At 31.2% G+C, this 19,555-nt stretch overlaps 3 protein-coding genes across 5 annotated transcripts; all 3 read right to left on the reverse strand.

The window, feature by feature from the left end:
• Positions 1 to 633: 633 nt before the first annotated feature.
• On the reverse strand, positions 634 to 1,486 carry LOC8281162 (copper transporter 5). The gene has a single exon (XM_002516216.4). It carries the CDS (start codon positions 1,325 to 1,327, stop codon positions 893 to 895), a length of 435 nt encoding a protein of 144 aa, XP_002516262.1. The 5' UTR covers positions 1,328 to 1,486; the 3' UTR covers positions 634 to 892.
• On the reverse strand, positions 634 to 5,049 carry LOC8281161 (cation/calcium exchanger 4). Its single transcript, XM_015717411.3, has one exon. It carries the CDS (start codon positions 4,424 to 4,426, stop codon positions 2,549 to 2,551), a length of 1,878 nt encoding a protein of 625 aa, XP_015572897.1. The 5' UTR covers positions 4,427 to 5,049; the 3' UTR covers positions 634 to 2,548.
• A 4,947-nt stretch (positions 5,050 to 9,996) lies between these two features.
• LOC8281160 lies at positions 9,997 to 11,620 on the reverse strand. Of its 3 annotated transcripts, none has more exons than XM_015717422.3 (2): positions 11,024 to 11,620; positions 9,997 to 10,683 (listed from the first exon to the last, which is right to left on the reverse strand). In XM_015717422.3, the coding sequence occupies exon 1, from the start codon at positions 11,508 to 11,510 to the stop codon at positions 11,052 to 11,054; it is 459 nt and encodes a 152-aa protein (XP_015572908.1). In that variant the 5' UTR covers positions 11,511 to 11,620; the 3' UTR covers positions 9,997 to 10,683; positions 11,024 to 11,051. The 3 variants fall into 3 exon arrangements, with proteins under 3 accessions (XP_015572908.1, XP_015572907.1, XP_002516260.1); XM_015717421.3 differs by having other exon boundaries at positions 9,997 to 10,872; XM_002516214.4 differs by having other exon boundaries at positions 9,997 to 10,902.
• Between the last annotated feature and the right edge of the window lie 7,935 nt (positions 11,621 to 19,555).

Below are 19,555 nucleotides of genomic sequence, written 5' to 3' on the forward strand. Positions count from 1 at the left end.
GGATTTTATTTTATTTGCTCATATGATTTAGGCAGAGGTGTTTTGCGCTTCATCTGCTGACGCTAGGCCCTTTTAGTGGGCTTCATTCGGCTTAGCTCGTCTAGCAATGGGACACAATTTAAGGCCTGATTTTGGAGCCAACTTTAAAATGGAGGCAATGTCAAGCTAACCAACTTCGGTTCCAACATCCAAAGCTTTCAGCTTTATTAGTATTTGATGCAATGTAAATTTATTTGCAATGTTTTCTTGTCTGGGACTTAGTAAGGGAACTGGGTTGATAAACCCCATTCTGATTTTGTAAGTATTTTGTGTAGTGAGGCTGCAAATGCCTCTTCTTTTTCTAATACAATCCCCGGTGGACGTTCAAAATAAAAAAAAGGAAAAAGGTTCCCATATTTGGTACTTGTGTTCATATAAATCTTATTCCCAAAATAACTGGGATGTAGATGCATTTTAAATCTTGTGAATGTTAATACAATTGAGCCTAAACAAACCTTTTTCTATTTGAGCTATAGAATCTTCATCCAAGTTACAAATGTGGAAAATTTATGATACAGCAGTTCATAACTAAAATTATTAGCTAAGATCCTTGTGTAGGGTAGAAGAATATTCCATCGTTTATAAATTTATGATACAGGCGACAGATCCATTTCACAGTCGTTTTATTTCAAAATAGGGTTTAAACAAAAACAAAAAGAAAACATACAACATGTTCGTTTAAAAGAGAGAGAAAACTGGTCAAGTATGCGGACAAATTACATTTCACAAGCTGTATTGTAGCAGAACCTCTAAGAAGAGAAATTTCAAGGAAAAAAGGAAAATCAGAATCCAGATCTAAAAACAGGAATTAATTATGTAAAAACAACAATAATCGCAGACCAAGAACCCCTTATTAAGCACATGCGCATGGATCCTCAATAACCACAACTTGCTCATCTTCGCTTCTGAAAACCAAATAACCAACAGATAAACCAGCAACGGTAGCCAAGAAAACACCGCCGTTAAAAGACATAATAGCTAGCATCAGTAGATACCCAATCGCAGAGTTAAATCCAAAAAGAATAGCGGCAGCGAATTTTGCCGAACTGAAGCGGCCTAGTTTAGAGGAGCGCAAAAGGGGAACGGTAACCGATGATGGCTGCGAAGTCGCGGCGGAGGCGGCGGCGAGGGATTTGAATTTGATGCGACGATCTTCCATGTACTGGTAGAAGGATGAGAAGAGGAAACAAGCGAGTAAAGAGAGGAGATAGCTAGGCCATGAATCAGTTTTCCAAGAATCGAATAAAAGCGTTACCTTTATGCCCCAGTATAAGGTCATATGCATCATCTTCTTCTCTGGCCTTTTGATTAGCGAGAGAAATAATTTGCGTTAATGAGGTTTAATCAGGTGGGTACGGATGGGATGAGAAAGAATGGTAGATGGAGCTTGAAATGGAAGGGAAGTTCAAAGGGAAAGAGAAGAAAAAGAAAGAAAGAAAGGGTCTTGGTGGTTGTTTTTGGCTTTGTGGATAAAAATTGAATAATATAATAATACTGTATGTCAATTAAAAAGCATCTGTATATGTATTTGCTTTTCTTTTATCCATTATACTTCTTTTTTTCAATAAGATGATAATTAGTTACACCTACACCTAAAAGATAATATCATCACAAGATTCTCATTTTATATTAGTGAAGAAAAATAGAATGTTTTACTTAATCATCATCAATTCTAAACAATGAAAAAGAAAAGAAAAAAAAGAGGGAAGATTCAGTATATTTTTCAGACAGGAGTAGAAGTAAATAGGATTGAGCAGGCAGGAAGCATCCAGAGATGGCTCTAACGATAAAGATATGGACACTGTCCAAGTGGGGAACTAGCGATTATTTCAGTTGTTTTCTCGAGTCTAGTAAAGAGAACTTTACCCAAGAAAACAAATCAAAGTAAATGACAGAAAATAATACCGCCATTCCTTCTTTTTTATGCTTCAAATACAAACAGCATCCATACACTACAATGAGCTGAAATAAGATTAGTGGGAAAAAAAAAAAGAAAAAAAGAAGATCAAGAGTTCCAGCATGTGCCTCACCACCCAAGGGTAAAGGCAAATATATATTCCACACCAGCATGCCTGTTGAGATCAATGTATGAATTAGACAGAACAGAGCAATAAAGGATCAATCAGCACAAGTTGCTTATGCTTAACTTTGCAACCATTTTGATAAGTGAAGCCTGGAAACATGGAAACAAATTCCTTGAGCACAATGTCAAAATTAGCACTGCAAGAATCACGATGTTCAAACTGGACTCATCGCCATACGCAAGAAGCATAATCAATCGAACAAATAAATACAATTGCTGAAGCAGCATTTTTCTTTTAACATGAAACCGTGATATACATTCTTACTACCTTTGATATTATCAGGAGATGCTGCTCCTGACATTGACATTGCCGTCCTGATTGAATGCTATACAAGATATTACAGACAGCTCATCAATACATAAATAAGGGATGAACTGGGCAAAGATCAAAATTTAGCACTTCAGAATACAAAAATTTGTACAATCCTAGCCTACCACTGTCATACCACCCCTATATGTGCCCACCCTGAAAATTAGAAACATTAAGTAGTTTGTAATGAGTCCAATTCCTAACATCTTGTTAGGGCGCATATCATTCCGTGGTAACACTATGAGTGACCAAACAAGGCCTGATACAAGAAATCCCATTGTATAAAACAAACTATTATCTTCAGGTACTATATACGATTCGGGTTTACTAGACCAGGCTCCAAGCAGCATTGAGAGTCCCAGCCCAACAAGCGTGTTGAACATAGGGCCAGCATAGCACCCTGACATGGCAATCTGCACACTATCGCCACCATGCATCGCCAATGCAATATTTGACATCAAATCACCCATTGAATTTCCCCACGCCAATACTGTTAAAGCAAGGAGCGATGGGTTGATTCCAAATATTACACCTAATCCTACAAGCAAAGCAACAAGCTCATTTGCAATCATGTAGAACCAAATAATGCTCATAAAGAACCCACCAAAAACCCATGGAAATAGAAACTTCCGAGGCGGGTCATTAGCACTGGTGTAAAAATATGCAAGAACGCCAAGGACACCACCACAAGCAACACCAACGAGGTATGAAATTTCTCGATTCAGTATACCAACATTTTCTCGAGTATTCCACAACAGTGCCAGAAGAATTGGTGCCAATGTGGCACTTCCAACTGCATATCCTTTTGACCATCGCTCCTCCTCAATTATAGGAATTGTCAGTCTTCTCAGAATTGTCAATGGCATTTCCAGAAGGTAAAACAATTTCAAACAGGACCTCAGAGAGTTGCCTTTCACTGTTTCCTCCTCATTCCAACCCCACTGGTTATTTGGGCTATCTGGACTCTCCTTGGAAACTTCATTTGAATAAATCGCCACTTGTGAAGTCCACATCCAATGTGGAAGCTTACTTTGGAGTAGGGGCACATCACTTTTTGAGTCAGACTCGAGCAATGGGGCATAAGCAGATTCATCTTCGTTATTTTCATTAGAAAATTCAGTAACAGGAAGCAATGGTGTTACAGCATCTAATCTCAAGGTCCAAGTATATTTTCTCAGAATCTCGTTGGCAGCAACAGCAAATGCATAAACTAAATAAATTGAAACAAATGCAATTGCACCACCAACAGTGACGTTTCCAACAATCAAAACTATGCCAAGTGACCCGATGGTGAACAGGAAGAAGCAAGAATCTCTAACAAAAGATATCTTATCAATCTGAATCCTCCTTTTTGACACAGAAAGCGAGATAACACCAACAACAACACAAGTAATAAAAACAGCTCCACCCAACACACTATTAAGCCCCACTTCACCCGCGTCCTTGCCAACAAAAGCAGCAATACTAGCAAAAACATCAGGAGCTCCATTCCCTAATGGAAGCAAAGAAACGCCAGCAACAGTAGGTGGCAGCTTGAGAAGATTTGATAACTTCTCTAAGGAACAACAGAAGTAATCGGCAGCAGTATTTCCCAGTAAATAAAAAAGAGCAACTAGCCATATACCCAACACAATGTATGCCAAAAATGTGAACTTTTTGCAATCACAATAGAAAAACCTAATATAATTGAAAAAACCATCAGAAGTGCACTCAGGATGAGCAATTAAATACTCACAAGGATTTCCAAAATCCTTATGCTCAAACAACCCAGAACATAATTTAGGATCATGGTGTGGAATTACACTTGTATCGTTAACATAAACAGCAGGATCATTAATTTCAAAAACTCTCCTGCCTCTCAAGCCAAAACTCAAATGGGAGTTCACAGGAAATGGATTCTGAAGAGAATTCCATTGATTAAGCAATAAGAAAAGAAACACAGAAAAAGAAATCCCATTAAAAACCCCACGAAATTGGGAATTGGGTACTACCATAATTCTTTGTTTGTGATAGTGTAAAGCTACAATCTTTGATGACGATTAAAAAGGCAAGTTATAGAAAGATAAAAGTTAACAGAGAACGAGACAGAGAAGAGAAGAGAAGAGAAGCGCGGGAATTCTGGCGGTTACCTTCGAGAAAACAAGAAAGGTGGCTTCTTGGTAGCTTCTTCTTCAACTTTCGTACGTGAAAAAAAAAAAAAAATGGATGCTGACAAGCGAGGCGATCATGAAGCAAAAATTCCTTTTTCACGGATCAAACAATTAAGTGCCAATGCAGCGATTAAGATTAAAGATTTGCTGATGTTTTTAGTGACAACAAAGTCTGAAAGTTCAGGACGTTTATTTCTTAGTACTTCTGTTGTGGTTTCTTTTTTCTGCTTTTTTAAATTGGCTAAAATACTTAAATAATTGAAATATTAAATTATAGTTGCTTTTTATGGTTATTAAATTAAATTTTGTTTTTGTTGTTGTTTGGGAGGGGTTAGTAAGTAGAGGATAAACATGGATTCATTAGGAAGGAAACGACAAATTATGGGTATTTGTGTTGTAAAAGTGATTCTACGGGTAAAAATCTAAAAATTGTCAAGATAACACCAAACAAAACTTTTCTATTATTGAGACAATGTTATTACGACATCATGGGAAGTAATCAAAGGGGGAATTCCACAGTTGCAAACACAAATATTCAGTTGTTTGTAACTGAAAGCCTGGTCCATGAGTTTGTTATCTAAACTTCTCAGCTCTGGATTTATTTTTATGGGAATATAATGATTAAATTTTCTCTATTCAGTAATTAATACAAAATATTAAAATTATAACTTTTTTTTTTAGTTATGGACACTCCAGTAATTCCTTTTGATGGAAGATACTCGTAAATATTTGTCACCCACATTCCAAGTATTTAATTCTTAGTTAAAGATATTTTTATCATTCTTCTATTTAATATTTTTATTAAAATTATACCATTAATTCATGGAATTGATTATGTAATTTTTTAAATTCATGTTCAATAAATTAATAATATTTATTAATTAATAATTATTATTTAACATAATTTATATATATTAATTTCTGAAATTTAATTTTTTTTGACATTTATACTTAATTTTTGACACATAAATTTTTTATTTTAACATGTATACTTATTTTTGATACATAAAACCTAAATTTTTATATAATTTTATAATTTTTTATTAATTTATTGATCCATAAATTACATTTCTAATTAACACTCATCATAATCCTAAAAATAATATATTAATAATATTTTAATATTATATTAATTAATAAATAGTTTTTCAATCAAATAATGATACTAATTATATTTTAATATTATATTAACTAATAAATTAATTTTATAATTAGATTATAATTCTAATTTAGAAATAATATTTCAATTATATAATAAATTTTTAATTCTAAAAACAGTAATATTAATTGTACTTATACGTTATATAATATTAAAATTAATTAGTAAATAATCTTTAAAATAATTTTTATATTATTACATTAATAAAATTTTAAAATTTTAAATATTTAAAAATAATTAATTTATTGTTATTTTAAAATTTTATAAATTAATATTAGATATTAGAAATATCATTAAACTGTATATATTAATTTAATTTTATAATTAAAATAATAATAATAATTATATAATACATAAATAAATAAATTTTAAGAAAATATTTGTGTACTATATATACTCTTTTTTCTAATTCTAAAATTTTTTTTAGCTTATTTATTAAAAAAGAATTAAAGTTACAAATAAATTACTCAAGGAAGCCTACATGATATATTTTATGTTCAAAATGCTTCAAGCCCATAACCCCTAGCTAATTGGACAAAGAGTCAATTTACTACTTGAACTTTCAACAGTCAAATGGACCTTTTTCCCTAGCTAATTTGGGTTAGGCCTCATCCATAGCTAACTGGACAAAGAGTCAATTTACTACCTGAACTTTCAACAATCAACAATCAACTGGACCCTTTTCCCTAGCTAATTTGGATTACGCCTCCGGTGAAGTCTACTGCTTTTCTCTTTTTTTTTTTTTTTTTTTTTATTATTATTATTATTATTTTACATTTTTACTATTTTATAAGCTAATATTTTTATATTTATATAATTTTAATATTAGTATAATATTTATTTTAATAAAAATTACTTATTAAATTATCTAACATATAATTAACTACATAAAACTTATAATCAATAAAACTAATATATATATATATATATATATATATATATATATATTTTAATTTTATTAGAAATAAAATAAAATAATTCTTAAGATAAAATTATAATATATTTAGAAATATTCTAATCGTTGATTTGATAATCAAATCACCTATAAAATAATTTTATTATTAAAAATAAATATCAATTAATATCTAAAGATATTAATTAATAAAGTAGTAAAAATATAAAAAAATTACATTATAAGTTACTTATTTATCAAAAAAACTAGAATCCTTTAAATGCAAAACTGCATAATTATACGATATATTTTTATACTTTTCTCTACTTTCTTTCACCAACCTTTTTTATCATTATTTATTTTATTTTATTATTTAAAGAAGCTTGATATTAGCAACTATACAACCATCTAGTAATAGAAAAATGAGGACTTGAATTCAATATCTCTATTTTTAAAAGACAAATATTTAAAAAACAATTTATATTTCTACCATTATTTTGTTTTTAATAAATGTAAGAATACTTTAAAAATGTTTGATTTCAAATAAATTTAATAAATATTATTAAAAATCTAAAACTATTTTTAGCCTTTAATTTAAGGGCATTAAATGGCTTAATACATACGTATATGCAGATATTTATATTTATAATATTTAGTCAAAGATAGTTTTTCATATTTTGAATTTGATCTATTGAACACTCGAGCTCAACAATTTCGTAACATATAAATACTTAATAACTTATAAGGAGTTGTAAAATGACCGACTCAGGTTATAAAATTGCAACGTGGCAGACACCTAAGCACATGTAATTTTTATTCTCAGTTTTTCTCCCTCTTCCAAATTAACTCATCACCGCAATTTGCTCTAAATTTCTTATAATTTAGGAAATGAAGTCCCTAGAATTGCAGCAGATGCAGGATTCTTGCATTATTATAGAAAAAGCAGCAATAATGATGACACCAAGTCATTCAAGAAACTGAAGCTAAACAATAGTGAAAATCATCAAGTTCGAATTGATTATGCAGATTCTTTGATTAATATTACTTTGGCATCTATTGGTACGAAAAGGCCTAGCCGGCTTTTGTTAAATGTTTTTATTGATATTTCTGATATTTTTAAGGAATAGTTGTATGTTGAGTTTACAGTATAGCAACACGAAGACTTGTTGACAGTCACTAAATTCTTGCTTGGAGCTTTAGCAATTTAGATTTTTCATTAAGTGAAAGGTTGACTATACCTGGGTTGCCGTGTTTTCGATCTAAAGGGTTGATTTGTTCTTCCAACAGGTCCATGTTTTCGATCTAAAGGGTTGGTTTATTCTTCCAACAGGTCCATGTTTTCGGTCTAAAGGGTTCATTGCAAGAGCCACCTTTGGAAGTTTTGTTGTTATTGTCTATGTTGCTTTGATTACTTTTTTTTTTTTTTTTTTTTGTATTAGGAGGAAACAAAGGCAGGCTATGGAAAAAGCTTATATGGATGAATGCAAATTGGAAGCGAATTACATATTAAGAAATTGAGACAACAATAAAGCGATTTAGCAAAGAAGAAAATGAAGAAGTTCAATTGAAGAAGAAATTATTGAAATCGGTCCAAACATCAATCTTAGAGTAGGTGAGGAGCTCGAATCTTTGAAGATTCAATAAAATTCTGTCCAAAAATCAATTGTATAAGAGATTAGGAATAGATGCTTGTAACTGCAGAAGAAATCAAAACTGAAATTCCAAATAAAGATAAGTTAAAAAGAAAAAAATTATAAAGATGAAATAAAAATCCTAAAACAGAGACGAGATGAGAAAAAAAAAATGAAAAAAATGAATAAGAAGATCAGATTAATTAAGAAATTATAATAAATATGTGTTTTTTGCTACTTCAAATTATAAAAAGATATTTCACTAGCGTGTTAGAATTTGATATAATACCTTATGTTATGTAAGTTGATATATGTTTATGTGTTAGGTAATTGTCGAATTCATGTGCTAATAGATCAAATTCATGGTACAAGGGCTATCTGGCTAAACATTACAAGGACAAATGTCTGCGTAATGTATGAGACCCACATTAAGTTATGCATTATTACATTACACATGTCCTGTGGTATTATGTTTATGTTCCAAATGGTACAAGTTCCTCACATCAATTTTTTCCTAGACTCCAATATCAACCTCTTTTGGCCTTATGAAACAAAGTTAAAGATGGCTTACAGACACCTAATGTCACTACCCCTTAAATCCAGTGAATATTGAATGAAAATGACACTAAAAAATTGTATTGTCGTTTCTCCCGATCAGTTGTGGAAATGAACTTCCCTTAGCACAGGGTACAAATCTACGACTGCAATCAAGTCGGTATATTTTTGTTATCATCTGTTAGGAGGAGTGCCAGTGTGCCTTCCTCGTTATCAACAAGTTATGTCTTACCTTTCTTCTAAAGACACACATGAATCCATAGTCTTTGTGTAAATTAAAATTGTAATAGAACACAATACATATAATACTCATCCCGTTATTACAATGTATGATTAAAATTATATATACAATAATGATTACATATTATAAGTTACATCAAACGAATGGTAATAGAGTTATTGCTATATTATATCAAATTAATTGTTAAATCAAATAATAAAATATCAAACACTTCATTTAAATTATACCAGCCATGACATTAGTTTCATGAAGTTTGCAGCAATCTTAGCATATTACTTGATTCCGTAGAATAACGCTTTCTCTTTCTCTCTCTTTATACAGCGAACATCAAAGAAACATAAAAAATGATGAATTAATATGATTTCCGAATAATATTGGTTTGTAATATCACTTTTATCATAATTATAATTATAATAATGATTGAAAGAAAGCATATAATAGTATACGATTTGGAAAGCTCTACCTCATTGGCTTACATAGGATAGTGGGAAAATTACCCATGCAGATTCCGTATAAAACAGAAGAGACAGCAATTATTATTGTTAGCTGCAAGTGGCCTGGTGGCAAAGCCCCGTCTTGCTCTGTCTGGGGTGTAAAAATATATTATTACGTTAGTTGAGACCTAATGTATTTCCATAAGAGCAACCTGTTAAGGTTTATACTTTGTTGACCCATGAATTGACATAATTTCTAGCCTTTCTCAAGTCAAAGCAACCGTTTATCATTCAACTAAACCTTATAACCTTCAACTCATAGTGTACAAAAAGTCTAGAGCTCAAACTCTTGAAAGTATATTTTGCTTTGCAAATTACCAAACTATCAGAAGAAAATGTACATATATATAAATTCCTTTTCTTTTTTTTTTCTTCATTTTGGGTCATTTGAGACTTTTGATGTCTGCCTTTTTCAAAGTTGTCACATTTATAACATTGTATATCCATTAAATTAATTGGCATGCCCATTATAAGATCTTCAAGTCCTCTCTCAAGAAGGCAGCATAAATCAAAAGAACATTACAAGAAAACAAATGGGTTCAAGCAGAGTAAAAAGAACAAGCCAGAGAAGAATCAAGAATTCAAGATAAGCAATTGCTGATTCCAATTGCCTAACTGTATCCTTACCCGATGACCATGAAACACAAAACCTTGGACCTAAACCAAACCAAAATAAAATTGGGTGTCCAGAACAATCCTGTCCCACATATTTCCCTGTCAGTCCTTGATATTTTCTCAGTGTTCACACTCAACCTAAGACTGCCTAAGATATTACTAGAGACATGTGGCCAAGAGGGTCCAAGCACCGACCATTAATACCCTTACCGTTTTCTAATCAAGATTGACCATCGAGTCAAATTTGGCCCGGGAAAAAAACTGCCAAGTGCCTGAACAGAGAAGCTACAATAGTCACCAAGTATGGCTTACCTTGTCTTCTTTCTATGAATCTTCTTGGCAACTTCATTCTGTCATCATTCTTCTTTCATTTTTTGTTGCTTTTGCCAACTTTTTTCCTAATTCGGGATACTCCAAATCAGCTATTCTGCCGTTACTGGCCCATTTGAAACTAAATAGACCGCAAACTTGGCTGGTCCTTACTAATTTTACCAGTTCCATTTACTAACCTTAGCTGTAAATGAAAAAAAGAAGAAGAAAGATACTCTTTATTCCACCAATTCTTGAAAACTCTTTACTGCATAATAGGCATTGAATCATTCATGAAAATTGCATTTTGCTCAGTTGTCTTTCTGTAATGCAGGTTGTTACCGAGTTCGAAAAAATTTCAACGTAACCTTCTTCAATTAAAGGAAAGCAACATCTTGCAAGAAAATCAAGAGATTGAAGCAACCTATATAACATAACAATAACATGATTGACTGATAAATATATACAGAATCAAGCAGTAAAACTCTTGCATATATTATAATCATTATCCAAAACAGAGTTCCACCAGTTTTTGATATATTTACCTTTTTCAACAAGAATCATATCAAGAAATCAACGAGACAAAGCAGAGAAACAACTCCCAGATCGAACTAATGAAGACCCATTATTAATCTTATCAACATCAGGCAAAACACTAGTAGAATTAGATCGAGGAGCGCCTCGCGGAGAATCCAAGCTTCTTAGAAGAAGTCTACCCATAACAGAGATAGGATGTTCAGTTTCATTTAGAGAACAAGAAGATGACCTGAACTTGTTGCAAAAACTTATATGCCTATTCAAAGCTTCTTCAGTTGAAATATCCATATCTGATCTTATAATTTCATCTTTCACTGCCTCCACGCACAGGCCACATATCCATCGCCCATGGTAGCGTTCACGGACGCGGGAAATATAAGCAGGAGTGCACTCTTCAGTGAATCCACAAGAGTAGCATCTGACTGATTCTACTTCTAGTTGAGAGAGCGGTTTAGTTGCTGGTGTGGACTGTGTATCTGAAGTTGAAATTGCCATTTCCTTTGTAACACAACATTGAAAGAATGATGAATTTCTTGTCTCTAGAAATGTCTCTGTAGAGCCCTCTTTTTGTTATGTATTCATGTGTGAGGGGCAGAGCTGAAGGGTTGATTTTATATGTGGGGTGTCTCTGCTCTTTTGTCTTTTATGTTATTGTAATAATAATAATAATAATAATAATAATAATTGGGTTTTCTTTTCTTTTTTGGGTTTTGGATTGCGGATGGCAATTAGTGGGATTAGGGTTTTGGGTAATTGTGTGTGTGTGATTTGTGGTAGGTTTAAGGATTTTATTGTCCTTTTTGGTACTGTTATTTATGGGCTATTAATTTCTCCAATAATTGCATTCACAAAGTTATGGTAAATATTTTAATTTCACAAACTTATGGTAAATATCTTAATATAATCAAATCTCTCAAGTTTGTATCTTTATTTTCTCATTTCAACTCAAAATAGAAAAGAAAAATAATAATTCCTTAATTGAAGGTTTTAGGAGTAATTGATAATTAGGTAGTAGTGGGCCTCAACAAGGATTTTGGGTTAAGGCTACACTGCTAAAAGTTCATTCGACCTTTTCTCTTCTTTTATTTTTTTAAAATATATTTTATCCGCGTTCATATAATATTTTATTTAATTTAACAAAAATATTTTTTCTTATTAGAAACCTGAAGTTAGGGGCATTAAATTCTTAATTTTTTTATGTATAATTATATGCACCGACCCATTTTAACTATTTACGTACGATAAGAAGAAGTATTTTTTCTTTAGTTATTAATAATATTCAATTATCAAAAGATTTTAGCGGCCTTTTCTTTCTTTTTATTTTTATTTTATTTTTATCAATACTTTACTTTTTGGCCTACCGTCAAGATGGTTCTTTTTTTTAATTATTAATTAATCTTTTAATTAAATACTAGTAATTTTTTAAAGAACTTTATGATCTTTTATTGTAGAAGTAAAGAGTTTTATGATCCTTCATTATAGGGTGTTGAATTCTCCATCTATAAAAGTGGTAAAGAAAAAAAAATCAAATTTAATATTTAAACAGTGAGACTTATTAAAATATATCTATAAGTTAATGTATAGTTTAATGCCACTAAGTAGAGCGTTCTTCTTACAAAATTACAATCTGTTATTTTAACAACACGATTGATAATTGCTAGAAATAAATTGCTAATTTTACAATAAGCTTAATAGCTTAAGTCTATCGATTTCACCTTCTACATTATCCTCTATGGCAAAGTTAATAGTAAAACAAAGTTAACATATACATTTACTGAAGTAATTTGAAGAGGGTGAAAACATTAAAAGAAAATTATTGGAATAAAAAAAATCTGTGTGATACAAATTTAAAGAGAAAGAGGAAGTGGGCGGCAAGGGAGGGAAGAAGGAGGACATAAAATGGTTGAAGGAGAATGGAGCCCTTCCTCGCAGTCGCAGCCTGACATCCACATTTCAAGATTCAAGAATCAAGATTCAAGATAGACATCCACCATTTTCCACATTCATCCATTATTTTCTTGGTTTATAGTTTTTCCTCATTTCTAAAATCCTACTGTCTTTCCACCGTTCCAATTTAATCCATGCCATCATCACATATAAAAGGTGACCCTATTTTCACATCATAAAATACTAAAATTTACAATATCTCTCTAACAATTTATACTGTGGCTAAAAATATTTGTTTATATAAATAAAGTGTTTGATACCTTTAGGAGCAATATAGGTTTAAATATTTTTCTTAAAATTAAGTTAAATCTCATTGAACTCAAATATAATAATAATATTTTTCATTTTTCTCAATAGTTCATACTTTTTTATATACTAACTAAATATCTAAGATTTGATAGTCTTGTGTCTTCATCTCATTTCATACTATATTTTAATTCCATATATTATTCAATTTCACTTCAAATGCCAGTCATAAGCCGGATTCTTAGTGGGTGTTACCCAAATAGATGTGAAGTCTTCGGTTTTCTAATTTAATATAATTTTATAAAATGTTATTTATTTTATTTTATCAAACTAACTTTTATTCTGGAAAAGGAAAATGTATCTGTAATGACAGGAAAATACATTTAGCTACCACAATGTGAAAAGGGGGACTGTATGGGCCTACTTTTTCTGTAGAACGTGATATGTATATGTTATCCAGGGATGAGTAGCATAGTGCTGGCCGCCTGGCAGAGATCAAAAATTTCAATGCAACGAAACTGAGATATAAGAACATTTGCAGACCTGTCAACAGGCACATGCACAATACACCAGAAGAGTTGCCTAAACTTTACGTCTTGGAAGAGGCTCTCTTTTTTTTTTTTTCTTTTTCCTGTTAATTGATTGGTATTAGCACATTTATTCTAGGACCAACCAGAGAATTGTTTTATGTCTTACCTTGACAGGAAGGCTCACGTTAAACACTAACTAAACATAGTTTGAGCCTTGGTTGGAGTAGTTTTTCTGAATATTATACATTCTGAACAGATAATGATCCATGGCAATTGGATTCCATGCAACATCGGAAAAGGACCTATGAATGTAAAAGCTCGCACTTACTTATATCAGCCATGTGCTAGTTGTGCTGCTATTTCTCATGATGTGACCTAGAAATGTAGGCCATGTGTTGGTGTATGTGGAGGTTGTGGTCGGCAAATCAGTGTTAATGTATACAGAATTGGGCTATTATTTAATCTTTTTGGAGTGGGATGAATTGAAAACTACAGATGATGCATCATAAGCTTGGTATTACATAAGGTGAATTCATGACACTTGCAATCAAGCTCTTGTTCTCTATTGCATGTGAATTTGTCCAAGTTTTCTCTTTGAATGTGGTCTACAATATTCAGTCTCTCTCACGAGCACCCTGCACCAATGCCATGCCCTTCAGTACAGTATTATCCAAGATGGAAAGAAAAAAAAAAAAAAACTCGGTGCTGTGTTGTCATTTCAAAATAAAATGCTACCTTAGGTAGCTGCATTAATATCTTGAAAGTAACTAGTTATTTGGACCACACAGACAGTCCCAAGATTGGGTTGGAATTGGATGAGAATGGAATTAACGCATTGTAACATTCCAAGAACCTAATCCCATGTCAAGAATTTTGTATGCCAAATTTCATCATTTCGTCCCTATATTTTTTGAGCTTAGTCTATTTCGTTCCTAGTAATTTTAGTTATTTAATAGTCATTTATGTAGCTTTTTTGAGAAACAAACTGCACCTAAAAATAACCTAACTGATATCCTTAATACGGACACTTATCGTATCAGCAATGAACCCTTCTTACCAAGTCGGAAAAAACTTCTTCTCCTGCTTCTTTCAATTCCTCACCGCGTTCACTCCTCTGGTCGATCTCGATACAGCAACATCAACAACGGTAGAAGTTTAGCCATTTCAGATTCAGCTCGAGTTTGCAATTATCTTAATCTCATGCAAAAGCTATGAAATGAAAATAATATCGTCCCTTCTTAGCTCCACCGATCCAGCCTCAGACAAACAAGCTTTTGTTTCCTTTTCTTACATCTTGTTCTTGAGTTTTCGTTCTAGTTATGGAGCTTATTTCTGGCATTGCAGAAGACGTAGCTTGTGCTTGTGTTGTGTTATGTGCAAGCAGTTCTCTACTATAATCACCGTTTGCAATGGTCGAAAATTGAATTTATTTGATCCAATTTTATTTAGTCTGCACGAAAAGCAGAGAAGAATGACTTTGAAGAGGAAAAGACTTTATATTAATCAACCAACTCTCAGTACAAAGCAAGGCTTGAATTGAATGAGACTGGGAACTCATTCCACACCATGAACTCAGCATGTTGCTAACTTATCGTTAACTTGCCTCCTAACTAGAGTAAATTTTCCTCTTACCCTTTTATCCATTTTAATCTATTTTTATAATATGGGTGTGAATAATATATAATAATTAATTGAGTTGTAAAAGGATAATAAAAAGATAATTCTTATTTATATGGATTGAGTTAGATTGAATATGATACTTATTAACTAACCCTTTCGTCAATTTTTTAGATTATTTACAAAATCCTTTTTTAAATATTTTACTAATATTTCTACCTTCAAACTAAATGAGTTTACAAAATATAATTTTCATTTACAAAAAATATTCTTTTTCTTTAAAACACCAATAGATTTATAAGGAAAATAGTATATTTTTAAGAAATGACATAATATATGACTGTAACAATCCAGAACTAGATCATATAAGATATTGTCCGTTTTTGACTCTACTAGCCTCAAGGTTTTATTCTTTGATAGGTTCGAGAACTTCCTAGGAAGTCACTCATCCTGAAATTTTTTTAAAATTTATTTGAACCAAGCATTTTTAATTTTGGAGTTCCTACAACTCTACAGCCAAACAACCAAAAAGCACCTCATGTGATTAGTTCCAACTCTTTACATATATATTTCAACCATTCATCGTCCCATTTTAATGTGCAATTCAATTCATTCATGTATCCTCGTACCTTAGAGTGCTGACATCCTAGAAGCCGCTCATTGTCCAGGTATCATATCTTTGTCCCGGCGTCCACTTTCCACCCTCATCGGACTACTTCTCTAGGTCAGGCTGTCACATACCCACCAACTTTTGTTGGGTTAGTCCTCAAACCACACATCTACTGGAGGGATCCTGCTCTGATACAATTTGTAATGATCCGAAACCATATCACATGAGATATTATCCGCTTTGGCCTCCACTAGCCTCACGGTTTTGTCCATTTAATGGGTTCTAGAACTTTTCAGGAGGTCACCCATCTTGAAATTTCTCTGAACCAAGCACGTCTAACTTTGGAGTTCCTACAATTCCATAGTCAAACAACCAAAAGATGCCTTATGTGATTAGTTCCAACTTTTTATATATATGCCTCATCTCGATGTGCAATTCGATTCATTCATGTACCCCCGTACCTTAGAGTACTGCCATCCTAAAAGTCTGCTAGAAGCCGCTCTTTGTCCAGGCATCCTATCTTTGCTCCGGCATCCACTTTCTGCCCTCATCGGACTGCTTCTCTAGGCCAGGTTGTCACATGCCCACCACCTTCCGCCTGATTCGTCCTAGAACCATATATCTACTAGAGGGATCCTTCTCTAATACTATTTATAACAACCCGAAATGAAATCACGTGAGATATTGTCCTCTTTGACTTCGAGTAGCCTCACGGTTTTGTCCCTTTAACAGGTTCGAGAACTTCCCAAGAGGTCATCCATCTTGAAATTTCTCTGAACCAAACATGTTTAACTTTGGAGTTCCCACAACTCCACAGCCAAATAAACCAAAAGACGCCTCATGTGATTAGTTCTAACTCTTTATACATATGCCTCATCTCGATGTGCAATTCGATTCATTCATGTACCCCCGTACCTTAGAGTACTGCCATCCTAGAAGTCTGCCAAAAGCTGCTCTTTATCCAGGCATCCTATCTTTGCTCCGGTGTCCACTTTTTGCCCTCATCAGACTGCTTTTCTAGGTGAGGTTGTCACATGCCCACCACCTTCCGCCTGGTTCGTCTTGGAACCATACATCTGCTAGAGGGATCATTCTCTAATACCATTTGTAACAACCCAAAATCAAATCACGTGAGATATTGTCCTCTTTGACTTCGAGTAGCCTCACGGTTTTATCCCTTTGGCAAGTTCGAGAACTTCCTAGGAGGTCATCCATCTTGGAATTTCTTTGAACCAAGCATGTTTAACTTTGGAGTTCCTACAACTCCACAGCCAAATAACCAAAAGACGCCTCATGTGATTAGTTCTAACTCTTTACATATATGTTATTAATAATTTCCCGCCCTATTTCGATGTACAATTTAATTCAGTCATGTACTCTCGTACCTTAGAGTGCTGCCATCCTAGAAGTTTGCTAGAAGTCGCTCCTTATCCAGGCATTCTATCTTTGCCCCGGCGTCCACTTTCTATCCTTATCGGATCATTTATCTAGGTCAGGCTTTCACAATGACAATAATCATTTATTGAAAAATAAAAAAGAACATAATTTTCTTAATATTTTTTTCTTATGCTTTCTTTTTCTTTACTCATTTTTTAAATTTTAAAACTGTAACTTATATTACTAATATAATTATATTTTTTCAAATAGCCTATATTTTTATTTAATTAAAAAATCACTTAAGATCTTAAAGCTCTAAAATTATCACGGTGATATACTTTAACCACTATTTGTCTTGAATACTTTCTATATCTCACTTATTTATTAAATTAAAATTATAAATAAATATCTTTTTAAATTAAAATATCATAGTGTAAAGTAATCGTAGTACATATTTCAAAAAAGAAAAAAGAAAAAGAGAATGAATGAATCAACGAATGTTTGAACCATCATGCTTACTTATTTTCATCACTCTTAAAATCTATTATTTAAATTTTCATTATTTTTTTTAATAGAATCATTTGTTTGATTGATTAATAAATTTAGGGAGGGTTTGATTGATTAATAAGTGATTTTCATCCTTCAATTCTAAAGCTTAACTTTTTATTTTGCTTTCAAAACTATGTTAATTTATAAATTTATATACACCATTATTTTAAAAAGAGATTATATATTATTAGCAATTAAATGCACTTTTCTTTTATTAAGTATTACTTAAATTTAAAATCTTAGAAATTAATTTTATTATTAATAAAATAAAATTTATTGATTCTTTTACTTCTTCTTTTTCTCTATTTTTCTACTTTTGTTCTTACTAAAATTTCAGTTCACTGTTGATTTTCTTTTAAATCAATGATTCTTTTACTTGTTATGTAGCTTTTGAAGAAATATTTATAGTTATAGTAGTTTTTGAAAAGCCTATCCCATATAACTAAAGGTAAGTAAAAAATCAAAAAAATCAAACTGATCGGAATCGTACATCAATGTCTTCAATCAATAAAAATTAAATTATAAAAATATTTAATAAATAAAATATATAAAGTTTAAATTTTAATATAAAATTTAAAAGTTTCAGTTTGACAATATTTATGTCCCTAAATAAGTCTTTTTAGCTCACAAACAAGGTTTAAGAAATATACAGTATTAAATTGTCTCAATTATAATAAAAAATAATTTTATATAAATAAAATATCAATTTATTAAATACATAAAATTTCTACAAAATTATTTTTCACTTCATGATTTTCATTTTTCTTACTCCATTAATACTTTCTTTCACAATAAATAAAAATATAATCAGAAAAAAAGTAATTAATACTCCATTAATTGCTTAAAATAACACTTGATTTAAAATAAAATAAAAAATCTTTTAAACTACATCTATTTTCAAATAAAGAAAGTAATATACTATAATTTGTAGAAGCGATGAATAGCTAAGCAATTTAATTAAATTTATCAAAATTTAGTTTAATAATAAATAGAAAAATATGAAAATAAAAGATATTTGTAATATAAATTTTTTTGATAGATCTTATCATGTTTGTCATTCATAAAAATAAATGGATACATCTTGACACATAATTATATTATAAAAATAATTAAGAAATATAAAAATAGAATTTTTTTACCAACAATTTCTTCTGGATCATGTATCTTTTTCTTTGATAAATTTAATGTCATAACATAAAAATAAAACATTTAACTTAAAATACATCAAGAAGCTATAAAAAGAGTTTCACTAAAAATAATAATGTTAGTAAAATTGTAGAGACAAAATTGAGAGAAAAAAAAAAAGAATTGTATCAATTAAATTTATTTATAATAATAACAATAATAAATTGAAATAATTTATCAAATTTGGATACTAATAATAATAAAAAAGCTAAGGTCTATAATAATAATAAATTTAAAGTAATTTTTTTATTAAAATAATTAAGTTAATACTAATTGTGTAAATGGGTGAATAAAGATTTAAATGGGTTATATAAATGAATGACATATAAATAAATAGATTGTTTAAGAGGCACCATGTTTATGTTCAGCAAATTCTCATTCATTTGCCACCTCTGTTCCTAGAAAACTCAATAGAGAAAGAATTATCCATGGCTAACAAATCAATACAATTACAAATTAAAGAACTAAACTCATCACCT

This window comes from Ricinus communis, chromosome 3 (assembly GCF_019578655.1).
Source record: "Ricinus communis isolate WT05 ecotype wild-type chromosome 3, ASM1957865v1, whole genome shotgun sequence".
Classification (NCBI taxonomy): Eukaryota; Viridiplantae; Streptophyta; class Magnoliopsida; order Malpighiales; family Euphorbiaceae; genus Ricinus; species Ricinus communis.